A 24,180-nucleotide genomic window follows, 5' to 3' on the forward strand; every position below is an offset into this window, starting at 1 on the left:
ATCTTTCACCTATTGTGCATGAATTAAATATCACACTATACAGCACGGAATTTTTCTGTAATTACATATTATATATTAATTTTGATTCTAAACTTGGTCCTAACTTCTTTGAGTGCTTCATTAATTCCAGGTTTATAAGTGATGTCCAGGAAATTCAAGGGATTATGGAATCACTAAGTGTTAGAGCATAAAGGGATTTTCTAGTAGACATCTCCACCCCCTTGTTTTATAGATGAGCAAGTTTAAATTAGACTCAGCATTTCTTATCTAGCTCTTAAATATTATTTCCTATTTAGATTTGTAAAAATATTATCAGTTTGACTAAATACTTAACATGAAAGCAGATATTCTACGTTGTGGTGTTTCCCACAATATATTTAATCCTTCATTTTCTCATTATCAGTTTTCTTGTCCTTTTACTCACCATAGGGAACAACTTGTAAAATAATTTGGCTTTTTTTCCATTATATTATGTGGTTATATAATGTACCTATGTTCTCATTGAAATATTTATTCATAACTTAAATAATATTAAATAGTTATCATAAGTTGGGTGAAACTTAAAGTTAGATCTATAAAAGTGTGGATGTTGTAGACCACACTCCAGCCTAACCAACCCCCTCCAGATTCACCATCTGATGCAGCTGTATCACAGTTATCATCTGTTGTTTCCCAAGCTGCAATTTCCTCCTCAATTTGTGGCTAAAACCCAACATTTGATGATTGTTTTCCACTCAGTTCAACATTGATCTTTGATCCTGAAGCAAACTTAAAAATAACTTTTTTTTTTTTGGCCAAAAATCTGACAAGATTGTATTGGGCGTCATCAGCAGTAACATCAGACTTTATTTCAGTGAATAAAGATGAAACAGCTGCTTTATTGTCCAGCTCAGCACTCATGCATTCAATATAGGATCGTAATGTTTTCCAGCTTTCTCTAACTATAGATATTTTTCTGTGCTTTCTAAATATGCTGTGGATATCACTTTGTCAGACACAATATAGAGATTTTCAGCAATTCTCAAAAAAAATTGGATTGTCCCTATTAACATGTACCTAATCAGTTTATAGAAGTACTTCCCTAAAATATCATTTTATAAGGATAACTTTTCATTTACTAGTGATCATAATTTTCAAAGTTAATTTTAGTTTTGATTTGCCTCTAACATGTTACCTTTATACTTCTTACTAAAATTTATGTTAAATTTTAATTATTTCCAAGCTCTCTTGGTTTTCGCACAGAATTCTAATTTAAAATTGAAATTGTTAAATGTTCCTGTGTGAGTGTGTGTGAGAGACAGTGACCAAGAGGGAGGGCAAGAGAGATTGATTGATTGATTGATTTAAAATAATAAAGCCCCATGTATAGCATGGGGTATGTAGTCAATTATAATATCTTTGTATGGTGACAGATGATAACTAGACATATCATGGTGATCATTTTATAATGTACAGAGATCTCAAATCACTGTGTCATGCACGTGGAACTAACATAAAGATGTACCTCAATTATACCTCAATTGAAAACAAAATATGTAGACACTGGGGGAAAATGTATCAAAATGCTAATGATGGTTATCTTTGGGTGGATGGGGATTATGGGTGATTATTAACTAAAAAACAATAAAGCCTCAACCACAACATGTGATGGACTTTCTTCAATGATGCTATGTTTAACCTTCTCTGCTTAAGAAATAGTAAATAATTCAGTTTTTCATTTGACTCTCTCCAGCAGCCTGTGATAGCTGTTCCTCTTGTTATGCCAATTAGCAGAAGGAAGGAGGATGAGGTGTCTGTTGGAAGTGCGCCCTTGGCAAAGCAACAATCATATCAGGCCTCTGAATATGCCAGCAGCCCTATAAAAACAAAAACAATAACAGGTATGTGTCAAGAATTCTAAAGGGTCTGCGATTTCACCCTACCTCTAAGCTAAGCAGTTATCCAGGCCATAATTTCATGAATGCTGCCCAGAGACACAAGAATCCTGGAATGGAGACAAAGGACTTTATATAATCTATAGCATTAGCAGTTACCGAAGTATTAGCATTTTTTTGTGTCCCTGCTCTAAGCCTAATTCCTACAGGGTGGCACAAAGAGGGCCAAGTGATACCTGTATACAGTGGATTATATTACAGGAGAAGAACCTGAACCTTTATAATGGGTAGAAATTATGCCTGCCATTTTCTCCAGTGGGAGGCCGTATATGTACCTTACAAGATTGTAAGCAAACCTGCTCTTTGTTCAGAAGGAAGACAATATCTTTGTCTTCTGAGGCTGTACACTGTACAGATATCCTTGAAAATAACATTGGGAACAAAGGCATTGACTGCCTCTACTTGTAAGACAGGCAAAAACACAAGAGACCCATAGAGAATCATCTCCCAATAATATCATTATGTTCCTGCTTAAAGTGAATTCTTGCAATCCACCCTGCATCTCAATCTTCTTTCCTCCCCCTTCTCTTTGTTAGCTATATCACCTATGCAAATATAAAACATAAATATTCTTCCATAAAACAATTTCTTTTATTTCCTTTTGTATAATTTAAAAACCCACTTTTTAAAAATTGTTTTATTTATTTAAAAAAAATTTTTTTAACATCTTTATTGGAGTATAATTGCTTTACAATGGTGTGTTAGTTTCTGCTTTATAACAAAGTGAATCAGTTATACATATGCATATGTCCCCATATCTCTTCCCTCTTGCATCTCCCTCCCTCCTGCCCTCCCTATCCCACCCCTCTAGGTGGTCATAAAGCACCAAGCTGATCTCCCTGTGCTATGCGGCTGCTTCCCACTAGCTATCTGTTTTACGTTTGGTAGTGTATATATGTCCATGCCACTCTCACTTTGTCCCAGCTTACCCTTCTCCCTCCCCATATCCTCAAGTCCATTCTCTAGTAGGTCTGTGTCTTTATTCCCGTCTTGCCCCTAGGTTCTTCATGACCATTTTTTTTTTTTTAGATTCCATATATATGTGTTAGCATACGGTATTTGTTTTTCTCTTTCTGACTTACTTCACTCTGTATGACAGACTCTAGGTCCATCCACCTCACTACAAATAACTCGATTTCATTTCTTTTTATGGCTGAGTAATATTCCATTGTATATATGTGCCACATCTTCTTTATCCATTCATCTGTTGATGGACTAAGATCAGGAACAAGACAAGGCTGCCCACTCTCACCACTATTATTCAACATAGTTTTGGACGTTTTAGCCACAGCAGTCAGAGAAGAAGAAGAAGATATAAAAGGAATCCAAATCGGAAAAGAAGAAGTAAAAAACCCACTTTATGATTTCATCTTAAGTAGTGTTTTACATTTCTAATGTTTTCCCTTAGATATTCAGCTTTATTCCATATAACTCATATATCCCCAACCATATTAAAAAAGATTTTATTTTTTCAGTAACTCGAAAACACTTATTGAATATCTATAATGGGCAAGACTCTGTTGTAAGTAATTTTGAGGGTAGGAATATTAATAAGACATGATCCCTGCCCTTAAGGAATTTAAAATATGATCATATACACAAGGAAGTTAAAGCTAACATTTGTGGTTTAGAGGAAAAGTTAGTTTCCTTATCATATTTAAAAACAACCGCAGTAAAAATGCTAACATACATTTTTGTGGAGTTTTATACATAACTATTATTCTGTGTTCTATTACTTTCCTTAAAATAGGATGTTATGTTTATTTTGTGGAATCATTAGACTTCCACCTGTCAGTATCCACAAGCCTTTTGATATGTTGAGATTTTCTTTACCAATTGATAAAAATGCTTTTGCTTATTTTTTGTATCATAGGAAGATGATCTGTAACTTGTATTGATTTTTTAATATAAAATTAGATATTTCCTTTAGATACCATGCTAAGTTTCAGACTTTAGATCTCTTGAACTGGTAGGTTACATAATGGTTTATAAATATCACCTCTTAATAAGATAAAATAAATGTCCACTAAGTATCAATTGATAAAAATAAGTTTAATTTTATATGATATTAACCACATATTCTGACCTCCTGCTTTACTATTTAGTCCAGTTTTTTAAATCACACTTGATAATTGATGTAAAGTAATTGTTAAGGATGAGTAAAGATGACAGAAAATACTTATTTAAATGAAATTACATGACAGAACTATGTAGAAAATATCATAGATTTTAGAATGCATTTGCTATGCATGGAGAAGTTTTATAGATAAATTCACATCTCATATCGGTTACCTGTCAGTTCATGAATGATATCGGTTAATATCTGAGATTTATTTTGCTTTCATATACTTTCCCACTTAATTATAAGGAATTAATATTTTATTTTGAAGAAATTAAGAAAAACCCCAAACATAATTTCTCATCAGTAATTATTACTTTATAGATAATCTAAAAACATAAACACATTATTCTTTTTTTAAAATTTTATTTATTTAGTTTTTAAATTTTATTGGAGTATAGTTGATTTAAAATGTTATATTATTTTCAGGTGTACAGCATAGTGATTCAGTTATACATATACATATATTCATTCTTTTTTAGATTCTTTTCCCATATAGGTTATTACAGAATGTTGAGTACAGTTCCCTGCGCCATACAGTAGGTCCTTGTTGGTTATCTATTTTATATATAGTAGTGTGTGTGTGTGTGTGTGTGTGTGTGTGTGTGTTAATCCCAAGCTCCTAATTTATCCCTCCCCCCCACATTTCCCCTTTGGTAATCATAAGTTTGTTTTTGAAATCTGAGTCTGTTTCTGTTTTGTAAATAAGTTCATTTATATCATTTTTCAAAATTAGATTCCACATATGAGTGATATCATATGATATTTGTCTTTGTCTGTCTGACTTCCTTCACTCAGTATGATAATCTCCAGGTCCATCCATGTTGCTGCAAATGGCATTATTTTGTTCTTTTTTATGGCTAATATTCCATTTTAAATATGTACCACATCTTTATCCATTCCTCTATTGATGGACATTTAGGTTGTTTTCATGTCTTTGCTATTGTAAATAGTGCTGCAGTGAACATTGGGGTGCATGTATCTTTTCGAATTATGGTTTTCTGTGGATACATGCCCAGGAATGAGATTTCTGGATCATATGGTATCACCTCACACTGGTCAGAATGGCCACCATGAAAAAGTCTACAAACAATAAATGCTGGAGAGGGTGTGGAGAAAGGCAAACGCTGCTACACTGTTGGTGGGAATGTAAATTGGTACAGCCACTATGGAGAACAGTATGGAGGTTCCTTAAAAAACTAAAAATAGAACTAACATATGATCCAGCAAACAACACATTATTCTTTATTTCAAATTACAAATGTGAACTGTAGTTCTTTGCATTTGAGTTGTGGATATTTGCTTTTTCTGTCTTTAGTGTTTCCCCATCTCTAGAACCCTTAGGTTATATATCCTGTAGGTATTTTCCTTATAGGTGAGGATGTCTATGTATCACCAGATATTTACTCAAGCTAGCATAACAATGAACAGTTATCAAACTGATGCCTGTGCTTGCTTGTTTTTGGACTGTGGGCATTTGTAGAAAGTAAAAATCCCTGGGTATAACATTTCTTCTTTATGACCAATGTATCTTGCCCCTTGGATGCCACCATTTTCACTTCTTTGGAAAGCTTGTTGGTATTGTTCTCTCTTTTCTTAAGAATGCTCTGTACTAATCATTTTCTTTATTTAGAATTATGTTTCAAAATTTTCTGTTTTATTTTTAATTAGAGTATACAGTTCCTGTTTTGGTTTTAATTTAAAAATGCTTTATGAGTCCTCTGAATTTGTATCTACTTCTAAATGTGGTTATCACTATTTTAATTATTACTTACATTGTATCATAAGCTATAATGAATTTGGTATTCATAGCCTTTTACAAACCTTTTTTCTTGTTGTTTTTGTTTTACTTTTACCATCTTAACCTTTTTAAGTGTACAGTTCAATTGTGTTAAGTATACAGATGGTCCCCAACTCATCATGGTTTGACTTACAGATTTTCGACTTTATGATGGTGTGAAAGCAATATGCATTCAGTAGAAGCCATACTTCGAATTTGAATTTTGATCTTTTCCCAGGCTAGCGATATGAGGTGGGATTCTCTGGTGATGCTGGGCAGGGGCAGTGAGCCACAGCTTTCAGTCAACCATGCAACCACGAGGGTAAACAACCAAAACACTCACAACCATATGACCATTTTGTTTTTTACTCTCAGTACAGTATTCAGTAAGTTACATGAGTTATTCAACTATGTAGTATAAAATAGGCTTTGTGTTTGATTATTTTGCCCAACTGTAGGCTAATGTAAGTGTTCTGAGCACATTTAAGGTAGGTTAGGCTAAGCTCTGAAGTTCAGTAGGTTAGGTGTATTAAATGCATTTTCAACTTAAGATATTTTCACTTTATGATGGGTTTATCAGGACATAACCCATTGTAAGTTGAGGAGGATGTGTATTCACATTGTTGTGAAATGCACGTTTTAATTTTTTAACTGAATTTTACAAGTGGAGAAATGTGTTAATTTATGCTTGAATTCTTATTAAAATAATTTTTAGTTTTTATATTCTCAAGGTCCAAAGTTAGTCTTAAATTCATCGCCAAGTTATGTAAGTAGTACTGACACATGAAGACTGAGGCTTGGTGATATTGCACTGGGCTTGATTTTGCTTTTTAATTATTCATCAAGAAGCAGACATCCTCTTCCAATCTCAATTAACCAATCTTAAGTAGCTGGCTGCAGGGGGAACATGTGCTTGATGGCTGGAAATGTGTTGACAGCAGAACAGCACTATTTCAGTGATATAGGCACGTAGGGCAGGCCAAGCCAGAATAAAAGCATGTTCCACATGAAGATAATGTATTATCACAAAATTCTAAATGATCTTCTAGAGAATCTGTATATCCTTCAAAACAAGGAAACCACTAAAAACTATGACATCTGTTTACCCTATGTTTTGGAAATGTTATGAACATTAAATTGGAACTCTTGATGAAAATGTCTGTAATGGAGATGAAAACTTTAAAAAGCAGGATCCTTCATAAATGATATCTCTTTAAAAAATACTAGCCATTTTTATCTTACATGTTTATATATTACCTCTTAAGTCTAAAGCACTGTAAGTACACAGTTAAAATAATAGAAGGCCTTTTAATTTGACTCCTTAAATAATACCAAGATAATAGTAAATGAAGACCTGATAATTGATGATGTAAATTTTAGTAGATAATGCCACAAATTAAACGTATAGAACTTTAGCTTCTGACTGTGATGGAGGAACAGGGACTAGATTTATATTCCTGTTGTAAATAACTAATAAACTGGTCAAAATATATGGGAGAACAAAAAAAGTTTCTAGACATTGGACAGTAGGCAGTGCAGTACTGTGATCCCTCATAGAAGGGAAACAAATGAGTTGAGCCCTAGGATTATCCTGGCTTTTTGGCTGAAGGCACATTCCAGACCACAGAGCAGGGTGGGATGTATCAAGCTGAACTCAGCTGTCTTGCTGAATTGAGGTTTAGGGAAGCAAAGGGATTGACGTATAAGGAGGCAGAGATGACTGGAAATTATGGGGCAGAGTTTCAGTGAGAGAAAGCTATGCAGCAAAAGAGCTTCAGAGATCAGCGATAGATTTCTCCTTGAGTATTTGCTGAATAGTAAGCTGTGCCTGAATAGGATGAGACTCCACAAAGTTGGGTAAAGGATGACCAAGGACCTATGGTCTGAATGATTCCCAGAGCTCACACATGGCTAAAAGGCATTCAGGTTCCTGCTGTGCTTAGTTTACAATTCCAACTGACCGTTCGGGACATTCAGTAAAGACCCCAAAAAGATGACACCTCAATATTGGAGCTAAACTTTCCATAGAGTAAAGCCTACCTACACTCACCTTAAACACACTTTAAAAAAGCCTCTGAAGAAACCAAAACAGTGAGTGAGTTTACTGCTGGCCAAATGAAGCCCAGTGCTATTAAGAGGAATACAACAAGATCCAGATATGTAACAACTTAAAAGTCACAGTGTCAAGCATCCAACCCAAAACTATTAGAGATGCAAAGAAGCAGGCAACTTTGACAAGGAGGAAAACTAGCAATAGAAATAAACTGAGAAATGACAGATGATAACATTAGCAGGTATATTAAATACTTGTACATTAAAACAGGTACTATAACTGTTCAGATGTTTGAGGAAAGATGAATACAATTTGGAGAGAAATAGAAGATATAAAAAGGAACCATGCCCAACTCTAGAGATGAAAAATATAATATCTGATATCAGAAACTCACTGGGTGGAATTAGCAGGAAAGTAGACATTGCAGAAGAAGAAATAATAAACTTGAAGACATAGCAATAGAAACTTGCCAAATTGAAGCACAAAAAGAATAAAGGGGAAAAATGTACAGAGCTTTAGTGAACTGTCAGATGATAATTAAGGTAGTCACAGTAGATCTCACTAAAAGTTCATATTTGACTAGATACTTGAAGCAGGTGAGGGAGTGAGGCATGTGGATATCTGTAGAAAAATCATGTGGGATTATATGTATGTCTAGGAAATTAGACATACATATAATCCCACATACCCCTTCACTTAATAATTAAGGAGATTGAGTCTTTAAGAGGTCAAGCAACTTACCCAAGGTTAGAAAATATTTAATGGTACTTTTTAAAAATGAAAGTTCCAGGTTATAGTAGTCATTTTGTGATTATTAGCTGCCTCTTTCATTCCTTAATGGCATAGCCAGCCCTAAAATGAGGTCTATGTAAAAATTCCTCTCTAAAACCTAATATATAACCAGCCAACTTCAGAGTGCCTTTTTTTTTTTTTTGTCAAAGGAATTGTTCTAAATTTTCAGCCCAGTTCCATTGGACTAAGCTAGTTAAGAATTTTGTGTCAGAGCTACCAACTGGATATACCGGAAAACAACTCCCCTCTGTGATGAGCATGGAGGTTCTGCCTGGCTTTAATCGGGTGTCACTTCAATGGTGCAGTTCCTGGCATAAACTCCAAAGTGAAACACTACTCCTGACATGTTTTTTCTTCCCTGATATGTCCTTAAATATATCCTGGAGTCATTCATGCTTCCAACAAAATTAAATTAAATATTTATGATGTTTCAGATATTTAAAATTTTTGTCCAGCATATGGAAATTCTATTTTATTTAGTTCTCAAAGAAACTTAAATATGAAAAATCCTGAAATTTTAAAAAGCACTTTGTTACTTTGTTTATGTTACAGATAGTGAAAGTTTTCAGACTTCCTTTTTTTTAAAGAATCTTTCTTTTGACAATGAACTTGGACTATTATGTAGAATATTTCTAATTATGTTTTTTTCCTGACCTGATTTCAAAATATAGTATTTTTAAACTAAGCAAGAAGTCAATAATTTAACTGTAATTTTTAAGATTGTATTAAGTTTGGCTGAAGATATCAGAAAACCCTCAATAACAGTGATTTAAACAAGATTGAATTTTTTTTTGAAAATATATGGAAATAATATAATTTATCAAGGACTTGTATCCAAAATATATACGGGACTCTCAAAATTCAATAATTAGAAAACAGACAACCCATTAAAAAATTTAACAAAATTTTTGAACCAGCACTATACCAGTAAAGTTATATGTATGGTAAATAAGCACAGAAAAAGATGCTCAACATCAGTAGTCACCAGGGAAATGCAAATCAAAAGCACAATGAGATACCACTACACACCCTCCAGAACAGACAAATTTAAGAAGACTGACCATACCCAACACTGGTGAGGATATACAGCACCTAGAAGTGTCATATACAGCTGGTAGAACTGTAGCATAACAAAGTCACTTAGAAAAACAGTTTGGTAGTCTCTCAGAAAATTAAACATATATCTACTTATGATATCCTTTCAGTATTTACCTAAGAGAAATGAAAGCATGTGTCCATACAAAGACTCATACTTAAATGTTCGTAGCGGCTTTTTAAAAAAAAAAACCAAAAAAAAACCAAGATTGAATTTTATGTCTCTCATGTGAAAGCTTTGAGTAGGCACCCAGAGGTGTTAAGGTTCTCTAAGATCAGGTACTTTCTTATTCCCCATGGGTGGCCTGTGTTGCCAGGCCTGCCTTATGGTCCACAATGGATGCTTCAGCCATTTATCATATCTGCATTTTGATGAGTGGGAAATGAGTAAAGAGGACTCTTTTATTTCTTTAAATATTGTACAGAAGTTGCACCCTTCACTTTTGCTTCACTTCTTTTGGCCAGAAACTCATCACATGATCATATGTAGCTATGCAGGGGTCTCAGGATGGTAGTCTCTATTCTTGAAGGCCACACACCTGGCCAAAACGTGTGGCTTTTAACTAAGAAAAAAGGGGAGAATAGATATTAGAGGTTATTTAGCTGTCTTTGCCACAATAACTTAAAATAGAATGTTACAAGCTGAGTTTTAGAAGAGAAATAGGAAATAAACATTTTTCTTTTAGTGGGGATGTCAGAAGACATAGCTGGTAAAAGTATTTTCATGTCTGAGGTGTGGTTTAGGTTTTTCTCAATGAGAGATAACAGGTTTGGGAGTCATCACCGTATGAATTGTAGTCAAAGCCACAGAGTGCATAATCTCTCAGGGAGACCATGCACAGCAAGATGAGAAGAAAGCCCAAAATTAAATTCTGAGCAACTTTTCATTAAAGAGTAAGGAGTAGGAGCCAATGGAGAAGATTGAGAAGCTTCACTCTGAGAAGTAGGCAACAAAGGAACGTATGATATATATATATGACACAAATGAAAAGTTTCAAAAAGAGGGTGTCTAACTGCATGATATGCTGTAAAGTCATCAAGAACAATGAGGCTGAAAAACTTTAATTGGCCAAAGTCAGTTGTCCAGAGGAGCTTTGGTTGTTAGGGGATGAATGGGAGTTGAGCATGTAGGGATAGCCTCTGTATACCACTCTTTCAGGAAGTTGGACTGTGCAGAAACTTGGGTATGTCAGTAGTTACAGTGAAGCAAACAGGAGAGAAGAAAAAATTAGAGCAACAGTAAAGTTTGGAATAATTTATATAGTGAGATCACAGTTCAGGTAGAATGTAAGATCTTATAAACAGATAGATTTAACAGATAATTGCCACTTCCTCTGAGAGAGAGGTAAGAAGATAAAGTATATACCATTATATGTCAGTTTAGTTAATTTTCTCTCCACAAACAAGTATTTATGCAGGATAAGTATTGTTATCTTTGCACTATTGCAGAGAATGTAAGAGATTAGGAAATGTATAATTTTTTCAAGTCAAGCTCCTTGTTTTTCACATACAACGAATATGTTCTTTATACGAAAACAGGACATGACATTACACTTTACCTTCAGTTTTTTTTTAATCAGTTTAATATATTACTCCAAGTTTGAAATTTCTTCATCTTAAAAAAAAAATCATTCTATCCAAGGCAGTATAACTTGTAGGATGGTTTTAAGGAGGGAGATTTACAATTTTTGCTAGTAATATTTGCTCCTGAAGGCACTGATGTATTTTGGATTCTAACTTTTTAATAATTGTGGATTATAAGTAAAATGGGTCATACCAATATAGTTATCCATCTAAAAATGTTTAAGCAATCCTTAATTTGATTAAGCTTGAATGTTGAGCAGGTATGTTCCTAATTATAGTGTGGAAATAGTATTACTGTACAAGAAATACACTTTTGTGGATTTATGTATATTAGAAGTTGCTCACTTTAATCATGTAGCTTAGCATAAAATTCCATTCCTTTGTGATTAATTAGATATTTAGTTTCATTGGAAAATATTAAAGCATGAGAGTACACACTAATGCATAATATGTAATTGATTTTATTCTCTCAGGAGTAAAATATGGTTTAAAAAACATTTTCCCCTTATGGAATAGAGAAAGGTTTAAAATGCATTGAAGGGGACCTTCATGATGGCAGAGGAGTAAGATGTGGAGATCACCTTCCTCCCCACAACTACATCAGAAATACATCTACATGGAAAACAACTCCTACAGAACACCTACTGAACGCTGGCAGAAGATCTCAGACTTCCCAAAAGGCAAGAAACTCCCCACGTACCTGCTTAGGTGCAAAAGATAAAAGAAAGAACAGAGACAAAAGAATAGGGATGAGACATGCACCTCTGAGAGGGAGCTGTGAAGGAGGAAAAGTTTCCACACACTAGGAGGCCCCTTCACTGGTGGAGATGGGGAGGTGGGAGGGAGGGAAGCTTTGGAGCCACGGAGGAGAGCTCAGCAACAGGGGTGCAGAGGGCAAAGCGGAGAGATTCCCACACAGGGGATCGGAGCCGACCAGCACTCACCAGCCCGAGAGGGTTGTCTGCTCACCCACCGCGGCGGGCAGGGGCTGGGAGCTGAGGCTCGGGCTTCGGAGGTCAGATCTCAGGGAGAGGACTGGGGTTGGCTGCGTGAACACAGCCTGAAGGGGGCTAGTGCCCCACAGCTAGCTGGGAGGGAGTCTGGGAATAAGTCTGGACCTGCCTAAGAGGCAAGAGACCATCGTTTCGGGGTGCGCGAGGAGAGGGGATTCAGAGCACCGCCTAAACAAGCTCCAGAGACAGCGTGAGCCGCAGCTATCAGCATGGACAACAGAGACAGACATGAGACGCTAAGGCTGCTGCTGCCGCCACCAAGAAGTCTGTGTGCAAGCACGGTCACTGTCCACACCTCCCCGCCCGGGAGCCTGTGCAGCCCGCCACTGCTAGGGTCCCGCGATACAAGGACAACTTCCCCGGGAGAACACATGGTGTGCCTCAGCCTGTTGCAACATCATGCCGACCTCTGCCTCCGCAGGCTCGCCCCGCATTCCGTACCCCTCCCTCCCCCCCAGACTGAGTTACTCAGAGCACCCTAATCAGTCGCTCCTTTAACCCCCTCCTGTCTGGGCGAAGAACAGATGCCAGAGGACTACCTACACACAGAGGCAGGACCAAATCCAAAGGTGAACCCCAGGAACTGTGTAAACAAAGAAGAGAAAGGGAAATTTCTCCCAGCAGCCTCAGGAGCAGCGGATTAAATCTCCACAATCAACTTGAGGTACCTGCATCTGTGGAATACCTGAATAGACAACGAATCATCCCAAAATTGAGGCAGTGGACTTTGGAGCAACTGTAGACTTGGGGTTTGCTTTCTGCATCTAATGGGTTTCTGGTTTTATGCTTATCTTAATTTAGTATTTAGATCTTATTATCATTGGTAGATTTGTTTATTGATTTGGTTGTTTTCTTCCTTTGTGTGATTTTGTCTGTATAGCTTTGCTTTTACCATTTGTCCTAGGGTTCTGTCAGTCGTGTTTTTTTTTTTTTTAAGTATACTTTTTAGCGCTTGTTATCATTGGTGGATTTGTTTCTTCAGTTTGGTTGTGTTATTCCTTCTTTCTTTCTTTTTTTATTTTTAATAATATTTATTTTTTATTTTAAATTTTAATAACTTAATTTTATTTCCTTTCTATCTTTTTTTTTCCCCCCTTTCCTTCTGAGCTGTGTGGCTGACAGGGTCTTGGTGTTCTGGCCGGGTGTCAGGCCTGAGCCTCTAAGGTGGGAGAGCCGAGTTCAGGACACCGGTCCACCAGAGACCTCCCTCCTCCACGTAATATCAAATGGCAGAAGCTCTACCAGAGCTCTCCATCTCAACGCTAAGACCCAGCTCCACTCAGCAACCAACAAGCTACAGTGCTGGACACCCTATGCCAAACAATTAGCAAGACAGGAACACAAACCCACCTATTAGAAGAGAGGCTGCCTAAAATCATACTGAGTTCACAGACACCCCAAAACACACCACTGGACGTGGTCCTGCCCACCAGAAATACAAGATCCAGCCTCATCCACCAGAACACAGGTACCAGTCCCCTCCACCAGGAAGCCCACACAACCCACTGAACCAACCTTACCCACTGGGGGCGGACACCAAAAACAGCAGGAACTACGAACCTGCAGCCTGTGAAAAGGAGACCCCAAACACAGTAACTTAAGCAAAATGACAACACACAGAAACACACAGCAGATGAAGGAGCAAGGTAAAAAACCCACCAGATCAAACAAATGAAGAGGAAATAGGCAGTCCACCTGAAAAAGGATTCAAAATAATGATAGTAAAGATGATCCAAAATCTTGGAAATAGAATGGAGAAAATACAAGAAACGTTTAACAAGGACCTAGAAGAACTAAAGAGCAAACAGACAATGATGAACAATACAAGAAATGAAATTAAAAATTCTCTGGAAGGAATCAATAGCAGAATAACTGAAGCGGAAGAACAGATAAGTGACCTGGAAGATAAAATAGTGGAAATAAGTAATGCAGAGCAGAATAAAGAAAAAAGAATGAAAACAATACAGGACCGTCTCAGAGACCTCTGGGACAACATTAAGTGCACCAACATTCGAATTATAGGGGTCCCAGAAGAAGAAGAGAAAAAGAAAGGGACTGAGAAAATATTTGAAGAGATTATAGTTGACAACTTCCCTAATATGGGAAAGGAAATAGTCAATCAAGTCCAGGAAGTGCACAGAGTCCCATACAGGATAAATCCAAGGAGAAACATGCCAAGACACATATTAATCAAACTATCAAAAATTAAATACAAAGAATAAATATTAAAAGCAGCAAGGGAAAAGCAACAAATAACATACAAGGGAATCCCCATAAAGTTAACAGCTGATCTTTCAGCAGAAACTCTTCAAGCCAGAAGGGAGTGGCAGGACATATTTAAAGTGATGAAAGGGAAAAACCTACAGCCAAGATTACACTACCCAGCAAGGATCTCATTCAGATTCGACGGAGAAATTAAAACCTTTACAGACAAGCAAATCTAAGAGAATTCAGCACCACCAAATCAGCTTTATAAAAAATGCTAAAGGAATTTCTCTAGGTAGGAAACACAAGAGAAGGAAGAGACCTACAATAACAAATCCCAAGCAATTAAGAAAATGGTAATAGGAACATACATATCGATAATTACCTTAAATGTAAATGGATTAAGTGCTCCAACCAAAAGACATAGACTGGCTGAATGGATACAAAAACAAGACCTGGATATATGTTGTCTACAAGAGACCCACTTCATGCCTAGGGACACATACAGACTGAAAGTGAGGGGATGGAAAAAGATATTCCATGCAAATGGAAATCAAAAGAAAGCTGGTGTAGCAATTCTCATCAGACAAAATAGATTTTAAAACAAAGACTATTACAAGAGACAAAGAAGGACACTACATAATGATCAACAGATGAATCCCAGAAGAAGATATAACAATTGTAAATATTTATGCACCCAACATAGGAGCATGACGTCAATACATAAGGCAAATGCTAACAGGGGAAATCGGCAGTAACAGAATAATAGTAGGGGACTTTAACACCCCATTTTCACCAATGGAAACATCATCCAAATTGAAAATAAATAAGGAAACACAAGCTTTAAATGATACATTAAACAAGCTGGACTTAATTGATATTTATAGGCCATTCCATCCAAAAACAACAGAATACTCAATTGCTCATGGAACATTCTCCAGGATAGATCATATCTTGGGTCACAAATCAAGCCTTGGTAAAATTAAGAAAATTGAAATCGTGTCAAGTATCTTTTCCGACCACAACAGTATGAGACTAGATATCAATTACAGGAAAAAATCTATAAAATTACAAACACATGGAAACCAAACAATACACTACTAAATAACCAAGAGATCACTGAAGAAATCAAGAGGAAATCAAAAAATACCTAGAAACAAATGAAAATGAAAATACAATGACTCAAAACCTATGGGATGCAGCAAAATCAGTTCTAAGAGGGAAGTTTATAGCAATAAAATCCTACCTCAAGAAACAAGAAAAATCTCTAATAAACAGCCTAATCTTACACCTAAAGCAGCAGTTAGAGAAGCAAGAACAAAAGCAGTCAGAGAAGGAAACAGAGAAGGAAGAACAAAAAATCCCCAAAGTTAGCAAAAGGAAAGAAATCATAAAGATCAGATCAGAAATAAATGAAAAAGAAATGAAGGAAACGATAGCACAGATCAATAAAACTAAAAGCTGGTTCTTTGAGAAGATAAACAAAATTAATAAACCATTAGCCAGACTCATTGAGAAAAAAAGGGAGAAGACTCAAATCAGTAGAATTAGAAAAGAATAAGGAGAAGTAATTACTGACACTGCAGAAATACAAAGGATCATGAGAGATTAGTACAAGCAGCTATATGCCAATAAAATGGACAAGTTGGAAGAAATGGAGAAATTCTTAGAAAAGCACAACCTTCGTAGACTGAACCAGGAAGAAATAGAAAATATAAACAGACCAAACACAAGCACTGGAATAGAGACTGTGATTAAAAATCTTCCAACAAACAAAAGCCCAGGACCAGATGCCTTCACAGGCAAATTCTATCAAACATTTAGATAAGAGCTAACACCTTCCTTTTCAAACTCTTCCAAAATATAGCAGAGGGAGGAACACTCCCAAACTCATTCTATGAGGCCACCATCACCCTGATACCAAAACCAGACAAAGATGTCACAAAGAAAGAAAACTACAGGCCAATATCACTGATGAACATAGATGCAAAAATCCTCAACAAAATACTAGCAAACAGAATCCAACAGCACATTAAAAGGATCATACACCATGATGAAGTGGGGTTTATCCTAGGAAGGCAAGGATTCTTCACTATATGCAAATCAATGTGATAAACCATATTAACAGATTGAAGGAAAAAAGCCATATGATAATCTCAATAGATGCAGAAAAAGCTTTTGACAAAATTCAACACCCATTCATGATAAAAACCCTCCAGAAAGTAGACATAGAGGGAACTTACCTCAACATAATAAAGGCCATATATGACAAACCCACAGCCAACATTGTTCTCAGTGGTGAAAAACTGATACCATTTCCACTAAGATCAGGAACAAGACAAGGTTGCCCACTCTCACCACTATTATTCAACATAGTTTTGGAAGTTTTAGCCACAGTGATCAGAGAAGAAAAAGAAATAAAAGGAATCCAAGTCGGAAAAGAAGAGGTAAGACTGTCACTGTTTGCAGGTAACATGATACTATACATAGGGAATCCTAAAGATGCTACCAGAAAACTACTAGAGCTAATCAATGAATTTGGTAAAGTAGCAGGATATAAAATTAATGCACAGAAATCTCTTGCATTCCTATACATTAATGATGAAAAATATGAAAGAGAAATTAAGGAAACACACCCATTCACCATTGCAACATAGAGAATCAAGTTCCTAGGATGAAACCTACTTAAGCAGACAAAAGACCTGTATGCAGAAAACTGTAAGACACTGCTGAACGAAATTAAAGATGATACAAACAGGTGGAGAGATATACCATGTTCTTCTATTGGAAGAATCAACATTGTGAAAATGACTATACTACCCAAAGCAATCTACAGATTCAGTGCAATCCCTATCAAACTACCAATGGCATTTTTCAAAGAACTAGAACAAAAAATTTCACAATTTGTATGGAAACACAAAAGACCCCGAATAGCCAAAGCAATCTTGAGAAAGAAAAATGGAGCTGGAGCAATCAGGCTTCCTGACTTCAGACTATACTACAAAGCTACAGTAATCAAGACAGTATGGTACTGGCACAAAAACAAAATATAAATTAATGGAACAGGATAGAAACCCCAGGGATAAACCCATGCATATATGGTCACCTTATCTTTGATAAAAGAGGCAAGAATATACGGTGGAGAAAAGACAGCCTCTTCACTAATTGGTGCTGGGAAAACTGGACAGCTACATGTTAAACAATGAAATTACAGCACTCCCTAACACCATACACAAAAAATAAACTCAAAATGGATTAAAGTCCTAAATATTAGGCCAGACACTGTAAAACTCTTAGAGGAAAACTTAGAACACTCTATGACATAAATCACAGCAAGATCCTTTTTGACCCACCTCTTCGAGAAATGGCAATAAAAATAAAAATAAACAAATGGGACCTAATGAAACTTAAAAGCTTTTGCATAGCAAAGGAAACCATAAACAAGATGAAAAGACAACCCTCAGAATGGGAGAAAATATTTGCAAATGAAGCAACTGACAAACGATTAATCTCCAAAATTTACAAGCAGCTCATGCAGCTCAATATCAAAAAAACAGACAACCCAATCCGAAAATGGGCAGACGACCTAAATAGACATTTCTCCGAAGAAGATATACAGATTGCCAACAAACACATGAAAGGATGCTCAACATCACTAATCATTAGAGAAGTGCAAATCAAAACTCCCATGAGGTATCACCTCACAGCAGTTAGCATGGCTATCATCAAAAAATCTACAAACAATAAATGCTGGAGAGGGTGTAGAGAAAAGGGAACCCTCTTGCACTGTTGGTGGGAATGTAAATTGAAACATCCACAGTGGAGAACAGTATGGAGGTTACTAAAAAAGTAAAAATAGAACTACCATATGACCCAGCAATCCCAGTACTGAGCATATACCCTGAGAAAACCATAATTCAGAAAGAGTCACGTACCACAGTTTCATTGCAGCACTATTTACAATAGCTAGGACGTGGAAGCAACCTAAGTGTCCATCGACAGTTGAATGGTTAAAGAGGATGTGGCACATATATACAATGTAATATTACTCAGCCATAAAAAGAAACGAAATTGAGTTATTTGTAGTGAGGTGGATGGACCTAGAGTCTGTCATACAGAGTGAAGTAATTCAGAAAGAGTAAAACCAACAGCATGTGCTAACACATATATATGGAATCTAAAAAAGAAAAAACAAAATGGTTCTGAAGAACCTACGGGCAGGACAGGAATAAAGACGCAGACGTAGAGGATGGACTTGAGGACACGGCGAGGGGGAAGGGTAAGCTGGGACGAAGTGAGAGAGTGGCATGGACATTTAAACACTACCAAATGTAAAATAGAGAGCTAGTGGGAAGCAGCCGCATAGCACAGGGAGATCAGCTCCATGCTTTGTGACCACCTAGAGGGGTGGGATAAGGAGGGTGGGAGGGACACGAAGAAGGAGGAGATATGGGGATATATGTATATGTATAACTGATTCACTTTGATATAAAGCAGAAACTAATACGCCATTGTAAAGCAATTATACTCTAATAAAGATGTAAAAATAAATAAATAAATAAAAATATTATTCAGAAAGTAATCAGAGAACTTAATGAAAATATAGGTTTATTAAATTGCTATTTTCCCTTTTTTACTTTGTAAGAAAATTTATTTTTATTTCTAAACCTAAAATTTATGGGAAAAAGTTTTAGCAGTCTGCAGATTTTAACATTCTATGTAATTTTCAAATTATTTTGTAAGTTGTTTCTGCGCTATTCTGGGGTATACACAGAGTTTATAATCTGATATGATTTCTAAGCTTACTCTCCTAAAGGATTCCAATAGATGCTGGGTGATCATTTGATATTTTTGGTTGTAACCATAGACTAGAGTTTCTTAACACTTGATTTTTTGATGTTTCACGAAACATCCCTTGAGCACTTGATGATCATCTTTTATGGACATATCTGATAATTGCACCACTCACTTGGCCCTACTACATACCTGAACTTGTTGCATTGGTAGTGTTCATATGAGTCCTCAAGTAAATCATCAGCTCAGAAAGAAATGTAACTTATACTTTTTTTAATGTGCCTCCTACTGTGTGCAGCAGAATGCTTATAGTGTTTGCTGGTTTATTCCAAGAATGTGTTCAGTTTGTTAAGCAAACTAGGTTTATTAATTTTTATATTTAAGTGTACTACAGTTTGTATAGCATACGCATAACGTCTTATCTTCTTGAAACCTCAATTGTCGAGAATTAGACCAATGATTATTTCATATTTAATTTTAAAAAATACTTGTTCCCTTACCTCCTTGGTTCCTTTTTTATTTATCTAGGACAGTAAAACAGGAGATTTATTTATGTATGGTTTCTTTTAATATGTTCAAGTTTTATTCTCATTGTTACCTTGAAAGTAGAATATAGACTCCACTGAATTTTGTCAGAGGCAATAGCTTTAGAAGGTAAATTATTTTAATGTTGAGAAGTTACTTTTAAATTCTACATCATGTTGGAGTTATTTTACTGTGATTACTGTCCTCACTGCCTTACTTCTTTCCTTTTTAAATGTCCTAGCCCAAGCCTGGATCAAAACAAAACAAAGTAGAAAAAACGAACAAAACTACTCTTTTTGGTTTCCTTGAACACAGCTGAGACAGGCTCACATTTTGTTAAAAGCATTACAATAGTAAGAGAATGAATTAAAACAAGTACAGAGAACACGGACTATTTGAAAGTAGTTTATCTTTAGAGTATTAGTCTTCAAACTTTTTTTCTCAGTACTTTCCTATAGGTAAAAAATTTCAAGTAAGCATCCGTAGTATATCATTTATTGATTTATACACTAAATGTGTGTATCACTATATTAATATAGAGCATGTAAGAAAATTTTAATTTTAAAGTTTAAGTCTTATTATTCTGATAGAATTTTAATACATCAATAATATTGTAGTGAGAGTAATATTATTGTGCTTCATTTAAAAAGTTTAATACTTTTTTTTTTAATATATAAATTTATTTATTTATTTTTGGCTGTGTTGGGTCTTCGTTTCTGTGCAAGGGCTTTCTCTAGTTGAGGCGAGCGGGGGCCACTCTTCATCGCGGTGTGCGGGCCTCTCACTATCGCGGCCTCTCTTGTTGCAGAGCACAGGCTCCAGACACGCAGGGTCAGTAATTGTGGCTCACAGGCCCAGTTGCTCCGCGGCATGTGGGATCTTCCCAGACCAGGGCTCGAACCCGTGTCCCGTGCATTGGCAGGCAGATTCTCAACCACTGCACCACCAGGGAAGCCCTAAAAAGTTTAATACTTTAATTATAACAGAGTATTAAACTTTAATTTAGTTTAATACTCTGTTATAATAACAACTTAAAGATTTAATTCTTAATTCAGTTTATTTCAATAGTTAATTTTAATGGCTGTCATAATTGAAAAGCCACCTCACTGAGATTCATTGATCCGAGAGGGGAAATGGCATCATTGATGCACTCAGGACACTTATTTTTCATTCTCATCCATTTTGAAACTGTCTAGTGCGTTTCCATCTTTCTTATATAAATAAGGTATTCTTTCCATCTTTAATGGAAAGATGTTGCCTTTTTCTTTTAAATAAGTTAGTGGCATCTTTATGTATTATTATTTTTTATTTAGTGGTATTTTTAATTTGTATGTTTGGCCATGTGTGTTTTACAGGAATCTTTTAAAAGTATATATCCAAATTATGAGGATTAATTTAGTTAAAGGTACATAATATAATTTAGTTAAATGTAGATAACAAAATTTATAAATTTGATTAACTGTATATATGTAAATTGTAATATGCCACAGTTAACTGAAAACAAAGAGAGAAGGGCCCCTGCCAGTTCTTTCCTGTTATTGAACATCTACTCTTCCTTCAGTATATTTAATGTAGTATTATGTGTTTCCTTCTGACATGGGGAAGAGCCTCAGTGTTATTCTACTTTACTAAATATTAACTGTATGTCTTTCTCATTTTTAGATAAAAGTAAATATGAATAAATATTCTCATATTTGTCCCCTACAGCTAAATGGATGGTCTCATAGTTTTGTGCACCACATTTTTGGAGGACACTACTATATTGGGATCCTATTATCTGGAAGTTTAGCATAACCTAGAGAAAGTCTGTCATATGGGGCCCAGGTGGGAGGGTCCCAGGGAGCCAAGTTGAACTGAGAAAAGTATTGGCTAGTGTAAAGTATTGGCTAATGTAGTTCAGGAAATCTTCTGGGGTGGAGAATAGATTAGAGGAGTAAAAACATCATTAGCATCTCCCAATATGCAGGCTTAGGCAGAAAGGCACTGGGATAATGACCAGTAAATGTGGTAATGGAAGAAGTGAGAACCAGGTGAGCTAGGCAGAGCATGAAGGTGAATAGTTCTTGAGGAAGTAAGCCCCATGATACTCTTAAAGCATTTTGTGGCACTTTGGAGCCTATGCAGGCTGTGTAATGATACTACAAGGGCTGGGCAGGTGCAACTACTAACATTGCCTGGTTTTCTCCTAATAGGTGATTCCTTTACAAGAGAAGACACATTTCTAAATTAGAAAGGGCTCTGTGATAGCAAGAGACAAAAACTGTATTCAAAAGATTTTAAGTAAAAAAAAAAAAGGGGGGGATATTTATTGATTCTGATAACCAAAATGGTAAGAAAGGCAAATACAGTATAAATCTTTTCTTTGGAATGACTTAGAATCAGACTCCACACCATGAGAACTCTTGTCTTTTCATGTTGGCTTCTCTTTCTCTTACTGAACATATTTTTTCTTTGACCTAGCAGTGTACGTGGCTGTGGTACCTCTGGACTCATGTACTTAACTCTCTCTGATCAGATAGATAGTGATCTGGTCCAGTATTTGTTGAAAAAATACTTGAAGTGGTTTTTGTTTGGCCTGTCATGGCTCATGTGCATACATCTTGGACAATCACTGTGGCCAAGGAGGTTAGGCATTATGATTTGCCCAGTGGCAGCCAGGTTGGGCCATGTGTCCACCTCTGTGTTCAGGGGCATGAGATATGATACCAGAATATGTAGGGATAGCAGAAACATGGTTCCTGGGGATAATTTTTGAGAGTCAGTCAGCTATCCCAATTCATGTCTACTAATTTTTCATTTTATAGTTAGTCACAGCAGCTTTAAAACACAAAATGTTGATTATATAACACTTAGACTAACTCACCTTCACGCATTTCTGTTTCGATAGGAATAAGGTAAATGGGTTATGAAGGTGTTGCACACATGAATGGAGGGCAGGGTGAAAAAGAATTTAGAAGAGAAAGACATGGAATGCGTAAGATCGCAGACTTTATGACAGGTTTTCATTTGTTTTGTTTCTCAACCTAGAGTTTATTCAATTGGGGAAAGGGAATTAGGAGGTGTTTTGTTATATACAGTTTTGAAAATACAGTTCTGCTTTGTACAATTTATTAATTTTGCAACTTTGTTTCATTATAAACAATTTTTTAACAGATCATTAGTTATCATAACACAATCTAAAACCTGTCAGTTAATTTTAATTTTCTTTGAGAACATATTGTGATGTTAATAAGTGCATAGAAAGGTTTTCAAATATAAAGTTCTTCTTTGGAAATAAGTAAGTTATTCTAGTTTTTACACAAACTGGCAAGAATTCAGCAAAAGTTCAACCAAATTGTTTTGTATGCAGTCTTCTCCCCGCGCCTCCCTTTTTGCAGTCAGAACAAGATTATAGTTTCCAGATGAAATTCTGAATGTCACATAGTGATGACATATATTTTCCTGGTTGGCTCGGCATGAGATGCAATTTTGCATGCCATGTCACGCTGACTTGCAGAATCCAAAAGCCATTATTTCCCAAGGGGCTTTCAGGAGTGATAGTATCAAATGTAGTTTGTATTTTGATGAAAAGTCTCGGGGCATTATTGCAGTTTCTATGGCAAGTTGCTTAAAGGTTTATATATTATCCAAACTCCACAAATTTAAAAATAGAATTACTATGTAAAGGTCACTTTTTCTTCACGTTATTTAATTTTATATTGCCAAATAGAGTTGCCAAAAATCATGATCAGTGTAAAATATAGATTGAGAATTAGGAAGGTATAGTAGAAAAACCAGTAGATTAGTGACCAAAAAAACCAGTTTTTGACCCAGTTCCTCTCCCTTTTCTAGCTAACCTCAGACAGCCGCATTTTTTATTCATTTATAAAATAGTAATAAGTATACCCAACTATCTCACAGATTTAAGTCTTGTTATAAGACTTAAATAAAGTAAGATATGTGAAAGTTCTATAAAGTAAAATACAATTCAGGTAAAAAGTAAAGATGACATTTTTTTATGTTTGCATTTTAAAAGGAAAGCTATAGGGTTCAAGCAAGGTGAAGCTTATTTTATCTATTAGTTTTTGACACCGCAGTGTAATTTTATTTTTTCTTTTCTTTATTTGATCTTAATCATCCTAAAGCTGCCTTAAAACCCAGTATTTCCATTCATGCCTACATAATAACATGTATTTCACACTGATGATCTTTCTATTTTACATCTGTTTTAACTGGCTTGCTTTATTATACCAGTCTTTTATTTTTTTTTTTCTTCTTTTCTTCTTCTTTTTTTAATGGTGTCTCAC

General features: G+C 35.7%; 1 protein-coding gene across 5 annotated transcripts in view; it reads left to right on the plus strand.

Annotated features, from left to right (window-relative positions):
- Window positions 1–24,180, plus strand: part of VPS13B (vacuolar protein sorting 13 homolog B) — an 802,016-nt gene that overhangs the window by 323,391 nt on the left and 454,445 nt on the right. For all 5 annotated transcript variants that reach the window (XM_061172062.1, XM_061172061.1, XM_061172063.1 and 2 more), the window contains exon 21: window positions 1,733–1,880. In XM_061172062.1, the coding sequence (XP_061028045.1) occupies window positions 1,733–1,880 (148 nt within the window). The remainder of the gene's footprint in view (window positions 1–1,732; window positions 1,881–24,180) is intronic.

This window comes from Eubalaena glacialis, chromosome 17 (assembly GCF_028564815.1).
Source record: "Eubalaena glacialis isolate mEubGla1 chromosome 17, mEubGla1.1.hap2.+ XY, whole genome shotgun sequence".
Classification (NCBI taxonomy): domain Eukaryota; kingdom Metazoa; phylum Chordata; class Mammalia; order Artiodactyla; family Balaenidae; genus Eubalaena; species Eubalaena glacialis.